General features: G+C 36.7%; 1 protein-coding gene across 1 annotated transcript; it reads left to right on the forward strand.

Moving 5' to 3' along the window:
- The first annotated feature begins 2,881 nt into the window (after window positions 1-2,881).
- On the forward strand, window positions 2,882-7,453 carry LOC107786110 (CASP-like protein 2B1). The gene is made up of 3 exons (XM_016607547.2): window positions 2,882-3,195; window positions 3,947-4,079; window positions 6,991-7,453. Exons 1-3 carry the CDS (start codon window positions 2,972-2,974, stop codon window positions 7,237-7,239), a joined length of 606 nt encoding a protein of 201 aa, XP_016463033.1. The 5' UTR covers window positions 2,882-2,971; the 3' UTR covers window positions 7,240-7,453.
- Window positions 7,454-13,313: the final 5,860 nt, after the last annotated feature.

Below are 13,313 nucleotides of genomic sequence, written 5' to 3' on the forward strand. Positions count from 1 at the left end.
AACTTTGCCAAAACACTGAACAGTTCCATTTAACCGAGTCATGCTTTTGTGGAGGTTCGTTGTTGGAATATTTGCATTGGTTCTCTCATTTAGCTTGCATCTGATTGACTCTAAAAGATGACAAGCAAGGGCACATGAATATGTATGGCAGGTCAAGTTAAGATCTCTGTTACTATCTACTAAGAACCACAATGATCAAAGGTTTGATTGGTTCATAACAGGTGCATTAGATCACATATTCTGGTCAAGTCACAAAGCATGCCTCGGTTCTGAGATAATGGGTTGGGAGCTCGCGAGTATCACCGTTCTTGACGCGAACTTTGAGGACAAGGTTCTTATTGAGGACGGGAGTATGGTTATGAACCAGCTCCAGCCCAATGTCACACAAGTAGCTATTGGACTGAGAAGAGCTTTTGGGCAGAAGAACAAGTAATAGGGTCAGGTTAAGTTGGGATCCAGGTTGAGTATATGACGCAAGGATGGTTCTGTAAAAAGAATGACTGGTCGTTTATTTTGGGATTATGCCTATTGTTGAGAAAAGTGTTTGCTTCTCCTTGTCTCCCATTCTCTGAGTCTAACCTTTTCATCCCTTTCTTCTATCTATCCCTAGTTGCTTTACTTCCTGCAATTTCTATTGTAATTCGGATACTAAGTTGTTAGCATTTTGATATTTGAGTTGTAATCACATTTCAGTCTTATTAATAGAGTAGAGAGGTTCAGTAAATGTTACTTTGGATTTGAGTTCTTTACATGATCACTTGTCTTATTTATCGTTTTCTTAGCGGATGGTTTCTGTCTAGTCTTTTAGGGTCGTGACCTAGGCTGAGAGCGCTTTGTAACGACTTGTCTAACTAACAATTTAAAATATTTAAAGGGCATACAAAGATTTTCTTGTTTGACTCGGAAAGCGAAAAATATCGTATACAAGAAATCGTGGTCGAAGATTTCTTATTTGACTCGGAAAGCGAAAAGTATCGTATAAACTGGGACTCAGATACAAAACTGGGTGAAAATCATTTACATCCCCCAAGTTTACTCTAAAAATCAAACTCATCCTTCAATTTTGAACAATTGTCATTTTCATCCTTTCGTGTTACACAATATCTTTTTTACCCTTGACATTTTCAACTCTCCATATATGTAATACCTTTTTTTATATTATTTAGATATTTTTTAATGCAGGTATTTATTCATAAGTTAAAAATACTCTATCTTATTTATATAATTTAATCTAAGTTCACTAACATTATAAATAAAATAATTATATTATGAATTTATTACACAAAATTTATTTTTAATATTATTATTATTATTATTATTATTTTAATATTATGTATATTAAAATGCATATAATGTATGTTGGTGTGTGCGTGTGATTTTAAGTTCCACTATTTATTATTATCTATGGTGTATATAAATTTTTGAGTTTTGATTGTTATTACTAGATTTTTTTAAATTATAACTAAAGTTCATGTAAAGTTTAAATTGATAATTTTTGCAAAATTTATTATAAAATTTACCTCTATTTTACGCCCATTATTTTTTTATTACCTGCATTGTATAATTTATAGAATTTTTACTCTCTTTTATTCTCAATTTTGTAAATAAAATTTTGATTGCTATTAATAAAATTACCTATACAAGTAAATTATTTATTGTATTTTTTTTATTTTTCTCATTTATTTCACTATTGAACATCATTAACTTATATGCTTGACTACTACTTCTCACTCTTTTTGGTTACGAAAAAGTTTTTTAAATTTGTCTATAGGTAAGTAGATAATATAAATTAAAATAAATAATATAATTATGTTAAAGAATAAAAAAAAGAGTTAAAAATTATAGAGGGTAGAATAAGTATTTTAAGAAGTCATCTTTAATATGAGGAATAAAATGATAATTGTTTAAAGCAAACTTGGGGAATGTAAATAATTTTCACATATTCACATTCCATTATTTGTTACCAAAAACTTAGAAGAAAAAAAAGATACAAAGAAGTTAGTTAAAACAACAAATTAAAGTGAACCATTTACTTGTGACCCTTTTGCTATTCGTCACAGAGAAATGGGTCAATCATAAATTCCACTATACCTACCACTGAATTAAGAGAATTAAAGGCACACCCTACTCCTTTCTCTCTCAAGCATTATCTTGGGACAAGAAACATGTTGGTTCTTCCCAAAACATTTAGTCCAAAATTTCAAGTTTTCTTTCCCAACCTAGTCCTTAATTGCTCAACCCCACATGTCAGATTGCTCTCATTCAACTCAATATTTATTGCTCCATCCGTTTCAATTTACACGATAATTTAATTTAGCTTCAAAGATAAATCAAATTAATTATTGATAAACAGAATGTGTCATATAAATTAAAACAAAGAGAGAAATTGTGGTATTAGTTATACTGAGATTAATTATGTTTGGATTAATTATTCTGATATTATTTTTTATTGATTGTTTGGTATGTTGTATTAATTCAAAAATTATATTTATCTTGGAATTATTTTTCTACCCTCTAGCAGGTATTAACTGTCCCGCTACTATTTTTAATCATAAAATAACTTATCCATAATTAGTAACTCAACAATGGATAAGACCGTACTCGGAGGATTATTTTTGCTTATACCAAACTACCCCTTAATTTCTTTTCCATATTTTGGTTGTGTGAAGCTAAACCCACTAACTAGTAGGAACACCTGGCACTTGGCACAGTGCAGCAGAGCTACATTTAAGCTCAATCACTACAAATCTGCTAATTTAATAATAGTGCCCAAAAAAGTTAAAATAAAATCTACCACCAAAAATATGTACTAATAAAATATTAAAATAATTAAAGCTTAGTGGGGTTCTCCCATATATATAAGTGGCACGGGCAATGATGTTTTTGTACTGTTGTGCAAACTTTCCTGTGAACTACAAATAAATTTCTAAACTTTTGGGAGTTTGTGGGCAATTGGCTTAGTGTAAAAACCATGAGTTATTTGGGTATTGGAGTAAGTCCAGGGAATGTTCCAATTCATCATAGGAGTAATTTGAAGGTAATTGATAAGAGAGTGAGATTAGCTGAGCTGATTTTAAGGTGTTTAATTTGTGGTTTAGCAGTTCTTGCTGCTGTTCTTATAGGTACTGATAGTCAAGTTAGAGTTATATTCTCAATTCAGAAAAAGGCTAAGTTCACTGACATGAAATCTCTTGTGTAAGTGGTTTTTGCTCTCTTTTTCTATTTGTTTTGTGTGTGTGGTTGTTTAGCTTGTAATTCAAAGATCGGAAAATGTCCAAATTTACTCCTCCACTGTATGAAATATCTTAATTTTACCATCGGTTTATGAAAGGGGTGAAGGAGATAGTCTTAGGATAACTGATAAAGTTGCTGCAATGTGACCAGGATGTCATGTGTTCGAGCTGTAAGGCTGCCTATAATAGACTCTGTCCTTTCTCGGACCCCGCACATAACGGGAACTTAGTGCACTTGGAGCAACAATAAAGTTGTGTCCGTATGACTTACATATCACGGGTTCGGGCCGTGGAAACAACGACTAATGCTTGCATTAAAGTAGACCGTCTACATCCCACCCATGGGTGCGTCCTTTTTCGGACCCTGCGTGAACACGAAATGATTTGTCCACGGGCAGAGCCGGACATACTTTTGTTCTTTAGCAAATTGTCTCGAATTTGTTTGACTTTAACAAGAGTCTAGTGTGGATTGGGTGGATTTTACGTGCTAAATACTTTGGGAAAAGGGTTCAAATCTGTGGTTTAAAATTACCCTCCATTATACTTTTTCGTACCAATGATAAGGGTATGAATGGTCCCAAAATGTAATGGATGGTAAAATTAAGATATTTTGTATAGTAGATTAGTATATTTGACCCTTCTCCCTTCAAAGATTAAATGTTAAAGACTTGAACTTTGTTAAAGGTTTGAACTTTTGTTCTTTTCTTTTGCAGATTTTTAGTGATAGCTAATGGATTAGCTGCTGCTTACTCACTGGTTCAAGTTATAAGGTGCATTTTGAGTATGATTAGAGGAAGTGTTCTTTTCAATAAGCCCTTGGCTTGGGCTATTTTTTCTGGTGATCAGGTAAAAAGGGTTCATTTTAATTCTGCTTTATTTTTAAATAAAAAATTTGATATTCCAAAGGTTAACTTAAAATTTAGAACAAGAGAGCTTTTTCAAAGCTCCATAATTAGTGACTCTGCTGTGAAAACTTAAAAGTAGGTTTTTGATATTAATCCTTTTAAAAGTCGAACCCTTGCATTATCTTTGAGAAACTGAGCTGATTCAAGTCAGGCACATCCTCTTGTACTTATCTCAGATGGACCTTATTTTACTTCATTGTTAGTGTGATGGGGTTCGAGCCGTGGAATCAGCCACCGATGCTTGCATCGGGTAGACTGTCTACCTCACACCCCTTGGGGTGCGACCCTTCTCCAAACCCTGCGTGAACGCAGGATGCATTGTGGACCAGTTAATGTGATGGGGTTGTTTACTGAGGGAATTTTGGTTAATGTTTGCCTCTTAAACATGGAGTTGGTACAATGCTTGAACTAGAATAGAACTATCTTTGGGTCAAATATGACTCAAATAGGTAAAATTCGTTGGTAGTTCAGTCCAAACTGGAGAGACTGCCAAAAAGTAGTTTGGAGGTTAGTCTAAAGTAAGAAAAAAAAAGGGCAGCCCGGTGCACGAAGCTCCCGCTATGCGCGGGGTCCGGGGAAGGGCCGGACCACAAGTGTCGATAGTACGGAGCCTTACCCTGCATTTCTGGAGGTTAGTCTAAAGTAATCCTTCAAAAATATACACTTCAGCAGTTCTAGTTCTTTATGTTTATCAAACTTGAGCACTTTTTGTCTCTTTATGTTTAAAACACAGGACAATAGTTATGTATCACAAAATCTTGGCTTGTAAGAAGCACGCGAGCCGTTTAAACTGAATAAAACCATGGAGATGAACTTCTCTTGATTCATTTCCTCCCAATTATATGGTTTTTATTTTTGTTGTTTCTTCTAGTGTCTGGCCTGCTTCTGCTGCTGATCTTGTTTTTCTTAGGGTACAAATTGAGGGAAATGAATTGGGAGAGGTCCATCCGAATTTTTTCTTCAGTTTATAACGGTTCACGTGCTTTTGAGAAGTCAATTTCGTGATATATAAATAACGCCGTGTGTTTTAAGTATAATTGAGACCAAAATCACTCAGTTTTGGTAAACATAAAGGAGTACAACTGCTGAGGTTTTATATTTAAAGGACTATTTCAGACCAACCCCCAACTGTAAGGAAGTATTATTGATATTTTCTCGTCCATGTAAAACCCAAGACATGGTGTGGAATTGGTTGCCATTCTCCTTATCTATGCCCTTCGTGTGCGACTACTTAAAAGTGAATGTCATGATAATTTAGTAGACTGGTTGATTCTGAATGCTTTGAATTCAATTAGTACATTCTACTACATGTATTCGTGATAACTAAGTACCAAGGGGAAATCAGTGCAGAAGCGTTTACTGCATCCTTCTCTGCATATAAATTATGGGATAATGCTGTCCATATTAGAAAAATCCTTTATTACTTGTCTCTAGCTGTTTTTCTACAAATCGGAGCGACAAAAAGGCACTTCTTGCATGTTTTATACCCATAAGATCTTGTCCGCTAAATCTACCCTTACCAACAAATGTGTGCGGGTTTTAAGTTGGCAAAAAATAGATGTTTTTACGGCCTTTCCCTAGAAAAAATTTCCCCCTTGATGGGCATTTAAGCAAAATGTTTACTAGCACTCGGTGTTTGTACCAGACCGTACTACTTATCATGGTTAAGTGATAAAATGAGGTGTGAAAATATGCTAATTAACTATATTAAGTGGGAAAAGTTTATGTGCAAATATGTGTCTCGCATTTATTTGTTTGGTGTGAACACCGGGGTGTGGTTTAAGTCTTCTTCCCATTTAATACAATCTGATGTCATCTATTAAGGGTAAATTCTTAGTCTATTAGTTCTTGGGATCAAAATTAAGCCACTGTCTTAACTTGTGATCTGAAGAGGAAAAGGGTTCCTAAACTGAATGTAGCAATGATGCATTTTGGATGACTGGTTTTGCAACATTAAATATGCTTAACTTAAAAAATGCAATGAGAACTCCAGAAGTTATCAGAGAGCTGGTGTTTCACGCGTGAATTGCTTTCCTGTGTCAGACACTATGATAAACCATTATATAGTTCATAATTCGTGAACCTTCAGACATGAAACACACCTCAAATAAATGAAAGAAAGCATCCTGTCACATTTATAGAGATCAGTCAAATCTTTCATTTCGGTCATCTAACTATCTTGTTGTTATTTATGCTCTTTTTCCATGGCTTCTCGTTGTTGTCTCTTGTTGTTTTTCTTTTCATTAATGGGGTGCTTATGCTTTCTTGAGCCGAGGGTATATTGGAAACAACCTCTCTATCTCCACAAGGTAGGGGTAATGTCTTGTCTGTGTACACACTACCCTCCCCAGACCCCACTATGTGTGATTATACTGGGTATGTTGTTAATTCCAGTTCAAATCCAATAGTTCAGAAGTTCATGTTGTTAGCCATCTTTGAAGGGTAGTTTCAATGGTCATATGCTTATATAACTATCTTTTTCAGTTTTTTACTTTTTCTTTTCAACAGAATACTCAAACTATACCCTTTTAACCTTCTGGAGGTGTTTGTAATTATTGAAATTCAAAAAAGAGTCTTGGTTATTGTTACTCAATCTCAGGGTTTTGACTATATTTTGCTCCACTAATACCATATTTACAAGAGTTTAGCCTCTGTGTACTGACGGGGTACAGTTTTTTGATATCATCAGGTTAAAATGACCTATAAGAACCGGTTATTGTGTATATAATTTGGTAACTAAAATAGAACATGCTATAATCAATTAAAATACACTGATAGTGCAAAATTTCTTAATGCTATCAATGTTAGGTAAATCCTATTTATAATTGATGTCCTTTTTCCGGTGTGTGCAGTTGATGGCCTACTTGAATTTGGCTGCGGTGGCAGCAGCAGCACAGTCGGCAGTATTTTCCAAGTTAGGTCAAACAGAGTTACAATGGATGAAACTCTGCGATATGTATGGTAAATATTGTAACCAAGCTGGTGAAGGCGTTGCAAGTTCTGTAATAGCGAGCCTTAGCATGATCGTCCTCTCTGGTATTTCTGCCTTCAGTCTTTTCCGCTTGTATGGAAACAGTGGAGGAAAGGGTAATGCTAAATGATGTGTAGTAGTAGTAGTAGCAGCAGCAGCAGCAGCTCAACCTTAGCTCTTCAGTGGCTCTTGATATGTAACTTGGTAGATTTTGGTCTTTTTTGCTGTTGTATGATAACTGATTCTGGATTTTGGTCTTTTTTGCTGTTGTATAATAACTGATTCTGGATTTTGGTCTTTTTTGCTTTTGTATAATAACTGATTCTGGTCTTTCCTTGGTTGAATGCCTACCTACTTTATTTGGGGCCTGTTTGGATGGTCACTCGGTAATTGGAATTGGTATAATTACACAACCTAATAATTACGACGACCTGTTTGTTTGTCATAAAGTAATTACAGTGTAATTACAAGCATACTGTTTGGTTGTACAAGTATAATTACATAATTAGATTAAATTTTAAATGAAGTAATTATCAAAATTTAAAAGTTAATATAATAAATATATGCTTATAAATAATTTTTTATAAGTATAAATGATATTAGAATTGGTATTTAAGATGCATATATTTTCTTGAATATACACTAATTGATCATCATATATTTATAACTATTGTAAAATTAATTGATATATATTTTCTAAATTAATAATATTTAGTTTAATTAATTATAAAAATTAAAAACATACGTTTTGTAAGAACATAATGGAATGCATGTTTGATAAAATAAATTAATATTTATAAATATAATTTCATAACATTATGCAAATGTTTGACAAAATTAATCTATCAATTCTAACTAAAAAATAAAGAACTTGCAATGTGAAATAATAAGTCAATACTACTCGATGGCCTTTGTTGAACAGAGAGCGAACGGACGGCACGTCGTGAGACGAATCGGTTCCTATCTACCGTTGGTGTTAAAGGGAGAACTGCGAGGACCCAACCCTAGTATGAGAGAAATGGGTTGGGCTAATCTATGGTGTATCTGTTATGCCAATAGCAACGATTTCTATATCCTGCCTGCGAATCGAAGCTCTTATCTCTCCAGCTCATGAATAAATCACCCGCCAAAAAGGAATAGCCGGAATAGAATGAAGGAATTATTCAATCTTGCGGGCAGGAAGATAGGCTAGGCGGAGTAGTCGCTCTGGAGCAGGTTCTTCATTTTTAATCCTAACCCTAAAAAACCAACGAGTCACACACTAAGCATAGCAATTATATCAAATGGTCAATCGAATTTTTATTCAACCATATAGATTTAAGAATTATAAATATCGTGAAAGTGTCACATTTAGATTGTTCTTATTAAAGGAAAGGGTCGAATAGACAAAGAGTTTACATGACCGCTCACTTTGGACAAGATGCCATAGTATAAGAGCCAAAAACCCAGGCCCCTGAATAAAAAATTTGAAGGAATAAAAAAATGATCAGTTTCAGTGCCTAATCTAGAAGATGAAACCACTATCATAGAACAACAACGCAAACGAACCTGAGCTGCTATACCGAATCCCCCACTGGCCATCGGGGACCGAGTGGTAAGGCCATGATCCGCAGGGGAACAGATCACTCATTCTTCCATTGGGGACAGGTGCATGAACGACAACTCCAAACGTCACACATCCGCCGCCTACGTACCGTTTAGGGTGGATCTTTAGCTTGGAAAGAAGCTGAAGTTTTTAGGCAACTTGTCCTACTTTCTCTATGATGGGGAATGTCCCCTCATACTTGCAGCTGACACCCTTACTAAAATAGTCCTTCTTCTCTTATTATAGCTACTATAGCTAATCTATAGTGTGGACCTTAGCTCAGTATGGAGGGCCCACTAGCCGAGTTGAATTGGTTAATGATGGAAGCAATTCCCACGAACTGAGAACTACGACGAGGTGCAACCTTGAAAGGAATAAGGTGGAAGCAGAGTATGAAGAGTCTCGTCAAGTGGGCTTATTCAATTTCTGAAGTTAGATTGAAGATTGAGAAAGCCGGCCAGTAATGCCTTTAGACCCTTTCTTTCATTTATCAATAGGGCCCTGCCCTGATCGGTCACTTTTCTGGGCCGGATCGATAAGTGAAAGCCATAAAAAAGAGATCTTTCTCATTTTTTTCTATCAAAAAAGTTTTCTAAAACTCTTTGACCCCCCGAATTTGGAGTATCCTACTTTCACGCAATTCACAGGGTTCAGTTCTTGCTGCCGGACTGATTCCTTTCCTTTTGATGTGGATAAATCGGCATTCCTAGAATCAGTTACTTTTCACCAGGCTTGGACCATGTCTCCCGAACAATCTCAGTCTTTCAGTTGAGCATGCCCGTCCTTAGCACTTCCCTTCCCGAAGTGGGAGTAGGAGAAAGGAAAGCGCACTCGATCAATTACCATGAGTACAACTTTACACCCTTTTCCCGGGTGGGGCTTCTTATACCAAAATGCAGCAGGCCCTGCGAGTAGTCGTACAAATGAGAGGTTGTCGACAAAATTCTGTTCTCAAGGCCCAGAAGCTAGGGGATTGAATACCCCTATGTTCCAAGTGACTAGCTTAGCTGGTGATGCGTTAGCGTAAGCATCCCACTATTCTTTCTTCTCGTGGAGGGCATTCTACTAGCAAAGATCCAACAATTCATCGCTCAACCACTAAATTTTTTATGATATTATGCATGGATCAGGTATATCATGGCGAATTCTTCAGAAAAAATTGTGTCTTCAGGGCTAAGCGATCTGCCGAAACTATGGGATATAAAAATACATCGGTAGGGGAGATGGGGTCAAGCTAAAGGCAGAGCTTGAATTGGATTTTCCAGTTGGGAATCCGTTAGAAAAGTTGTACCTTGACAAGCCCCACGATGCTTCTGGTATCCCTATTTCATTTATAGGGTTAACTCGTGACTTCTTAGATCTCCGAATACATGAATTAATCTAGCTAGGAACTTAAGTAGAAGAGTAAACCCGTAAAGACTTATTCCCGACATGCTATGGTACCCCAGAGTGGGTAGGAGCGGGCCGAGTCCGTATCACCGCAGAGCAATGATTTCCCCTAAGGCACCGATGGACCAACGCCTTCTTATGTATATCACCCGAATTTCTTGATTCACGGCGTCGAGTATTTGCACTTTAGATCTCATGACTCGAACTCCACTTTGTAATTGAAGGGTTCCAAAGCTCGCTTCGTCGCTCAGTCCCTTGCTTCTTTCCTCCTCTTTTTCCTTTCCCGACCTTTATACCAATGTGATTTAATTCCAGGTGCATATTTCAATCACGTCTTTCATGTAAAATCAATGACTTTACAAATATTAAAATGAACAATTAAATGGATAGTTCACCGTTGGCTTTCCTAGCGACGATGCTGGGCGCCATTAGGGCCCATAATGGGAATTGGGTCGTGACAACAACCCTACCTCCAAAACCTATAATATTGCTTCAACCATGAAACATCTCTGTAGCACTCGAAAGAATAGCAAACCATCACCACCTTGAAGTCGCAACTCCCTCAAACCATCAACATTAGCAACACAAGTCGGACTCGAAGAGGCCTAAGGCTGGTCTCTTTCCTCTCGTACCATGCCTGTTGAAAGTTCCTTGCCTTTTCCCTTGAACCGGATATGAATTCCTACCGAGGCACCATACTTACCTTTTTCTTTATGATATAAGGAGTGCACGGAAGTTCATAAAGATTGAATAGAATCTTGTTGAAAATCGAAGAAATTCCCCGGCTTTGATAAAAATTTTAATCTACTTGTGTCCTTTTAATTGACATAGACCCCAGTTCTCTAATAAAATGAGGATACAAACCGGCCTCAAAAAGCGATCGGAAAGCGAAGCCCTTCCTTCCAATCCAAGTCGGCAAAGCCGGACACTAACCCTCCCGATCTTGCTAGCCGGGGGCTCAGTCTTTCAAGATTCAATTGTTCCCCTAGGCTAGGTTATGTTCCAACTGAAGAAGACAAGGCAACCGAGGTAGATGGGCAAAAGAGAGAAGAGGGTTTGGCCCCATATCCCAAAACTCTCATTCAAAGGCGTAAAGCGAACCACCGGAACTAAAGTCACGATTGCAGACCTTCGGAGCCAGTGATCTGTTCGGCCTAAGATCCTCTCTCTTACTTGACGAAGCGCGCGCCTTCCCTACCATCGGCCTATCCGCCTCCAGAGCTTATTCTTTATCTACTAAAAATAGTACAAAGGAAAAGACAAGACTGCTCCCAGATCGACAGGGTTGCGCGGAACCAACGAGTTCAGTCGAACAAGGTAACGAATCTAAGGGAAGGATCAAGCTTGAAAGGATTGGACGGGGGGAGAAACATGGAAAGCGAGGCTCCACACCCTTCTCCGTGGGCTTTAGGAATGTTACATCTCGCATTTTCGTACGTAAAAGTTTCGTCTTCAGTTAATCGACGTAGAATCGAGGATGAGATTATCTTGAGGTTAAAGTATTTATGATATTTATAACAAGCGATAAGTAAGTGCCCTGAAGGATAAATGGTACACGAATTAAAGAAAATGAGTTTCATTGAAGGTTGTCGATTTGGGATAAAATACGGTCCTAGCTATAATACCCGATATTTATGGACTAGTACCATATGACCGTGATAGTATGATGTATAAAGTGTATTAAAAATAAGTAAAATTTTAAGTAATTTGAGATATTTTTTAATTATGTGGGTAATTGATTAATTATCGGGTATCGGGATATTACCTAATTAATTAATTGATTATAGGATAATATTAACCTCTAAACCCTCCCCAAAACGTGGCAGCCCCCCATATTCCATTTAATGACTCTTAATTCAATTTGCAAGGTGGCAACGTGTAAAGAGTTAGTACCTTATCTCATTTGGTTAAAAGTGTTATCAAGAAAGCAAAAGAATGAGACATAGGAATCATTTTACTCTTTTCCATTCAATATTTCACTTTAGATCTAAGGAGTCTCTTCGGCAAACAACATGAAGTAAAAGTGTTCTGAAGCAACGTTTTTTATTACGTCGTACAAATTTTTGCAACGTGATTTCTTCAACCAACGAGATTTCTTAACACAGTAGCAACGTGAAATTTTGCGTTTCTAAAGGAGTATGGTACAACCTTTTCCAAGAATATCATACGGATTTTTCCCTATTCCAGGTATGTTAAGGCTATCCCTTCTTTCTTTTTGGCATGATCCAAATTATACAGAAGAAACGAACAAATGCACAGTTTTCATAAACGAGTCTATTCATAGAAATACTAGGGGTCTCTATGTTCTTGATTCCCCATGTGACATATTATTATATCTTCTGTTCATGGGTCTCAGAATGATACGCAGTTGATAAAGTTTATCCGAAAGGAATATTGATATTATTAACATATTTCCATGCATTTCATTCATTTATACATGTACATTGACCCACGACCAGATTGTGTTATATACACATATTTATATGTATATATATGTATATGGGATATAGGAAAAGGTTACGGCGTTATATACGCACCACCATCTGATCAGTTGGTATATGTTGATGATTTTGCCCACAGTGGCCGAGATGATATAATGGGATGCCCTCAGAGGCTTGATGATATTATGTACACCTATACCTATGCATGACACGACATTTATACGTACGTGCATGATATTATAAATGTTTCTGGATTTACAAGTCATTTAGACTTACATGCGGAATTCTTTATTCCATATTTCATCTATGTCTATTATGTACTGATTTTTATGCCTTACATACTTAATACATTATTCGTACTGACGCCCTATTCTCGGGGCCTGCATTTTATGCCCGCAGGTGCATGTAGGCAAGCCGACGACCCCCCCTTCTTAAGATCCCCGATCAACGATAGTTGGCATGCTCCACTTGATCCGGAGCTGCTTTTGATTTTGGTATGATATGCTTGTATACATATATGGGTATGACGTGGCCCAGTCCCATCCTTGTACAATTGTATTTTCTATTAGAGGTCTGTAGACAGTTATGTATAGTTTGATAGTATGTGGCCTTGTCGGCTTCCAGTTTTGGGTATATATAGTTGTCTATAGCAGCCTTGCCGATTCGCCCCACTGTATTTCATGTGTCTATCTATATATGTCTCTTGGGAAAGTTTCCCTCACATACACTGTTCATGTTTATATCTTAGACGTATGCTTATGGGTGTTCGACAGGTAGGACTCGGGCATC

This window comes from Nicotiana tabacum, chromosome 13 (assembly GCF_000715075.1).
Source record: "Nicotiana tabacum cultivar K326 chromosome 13, ASM71507v2, whole genome shotgun sequence".
Lineage (NCBI taxonomy): Eukaryota > Viridiplantae > Streptophyta > Magnoliopsida > Solanales > Solanaceae > Nicotiana > Nicotiana tabacum.

Coding starts and splice junctions, on each gene's coding strand:
- LOC107786110 (XM_016607547.2), top strand. CDS start 2,972: ATGAGTTATTTGGGTATTGGAGTAAGTCCAGGGAATGTTCCAATTCAT. Junction 3,196..3,946: donor ACTGACATGAAATCTCTTGT/GTAAGTGGTTTT, acceptor TTTCTTTTGCAG/ATTTTTAGTGATAGCTAATG. Junction 4,080..6,990: donor CTATTTTTTCTGGTGATCAG/GTAAAAAGGGTT, acceptor CGGTGTGTGCAG/TTGATGGCCTACTTGAATTT.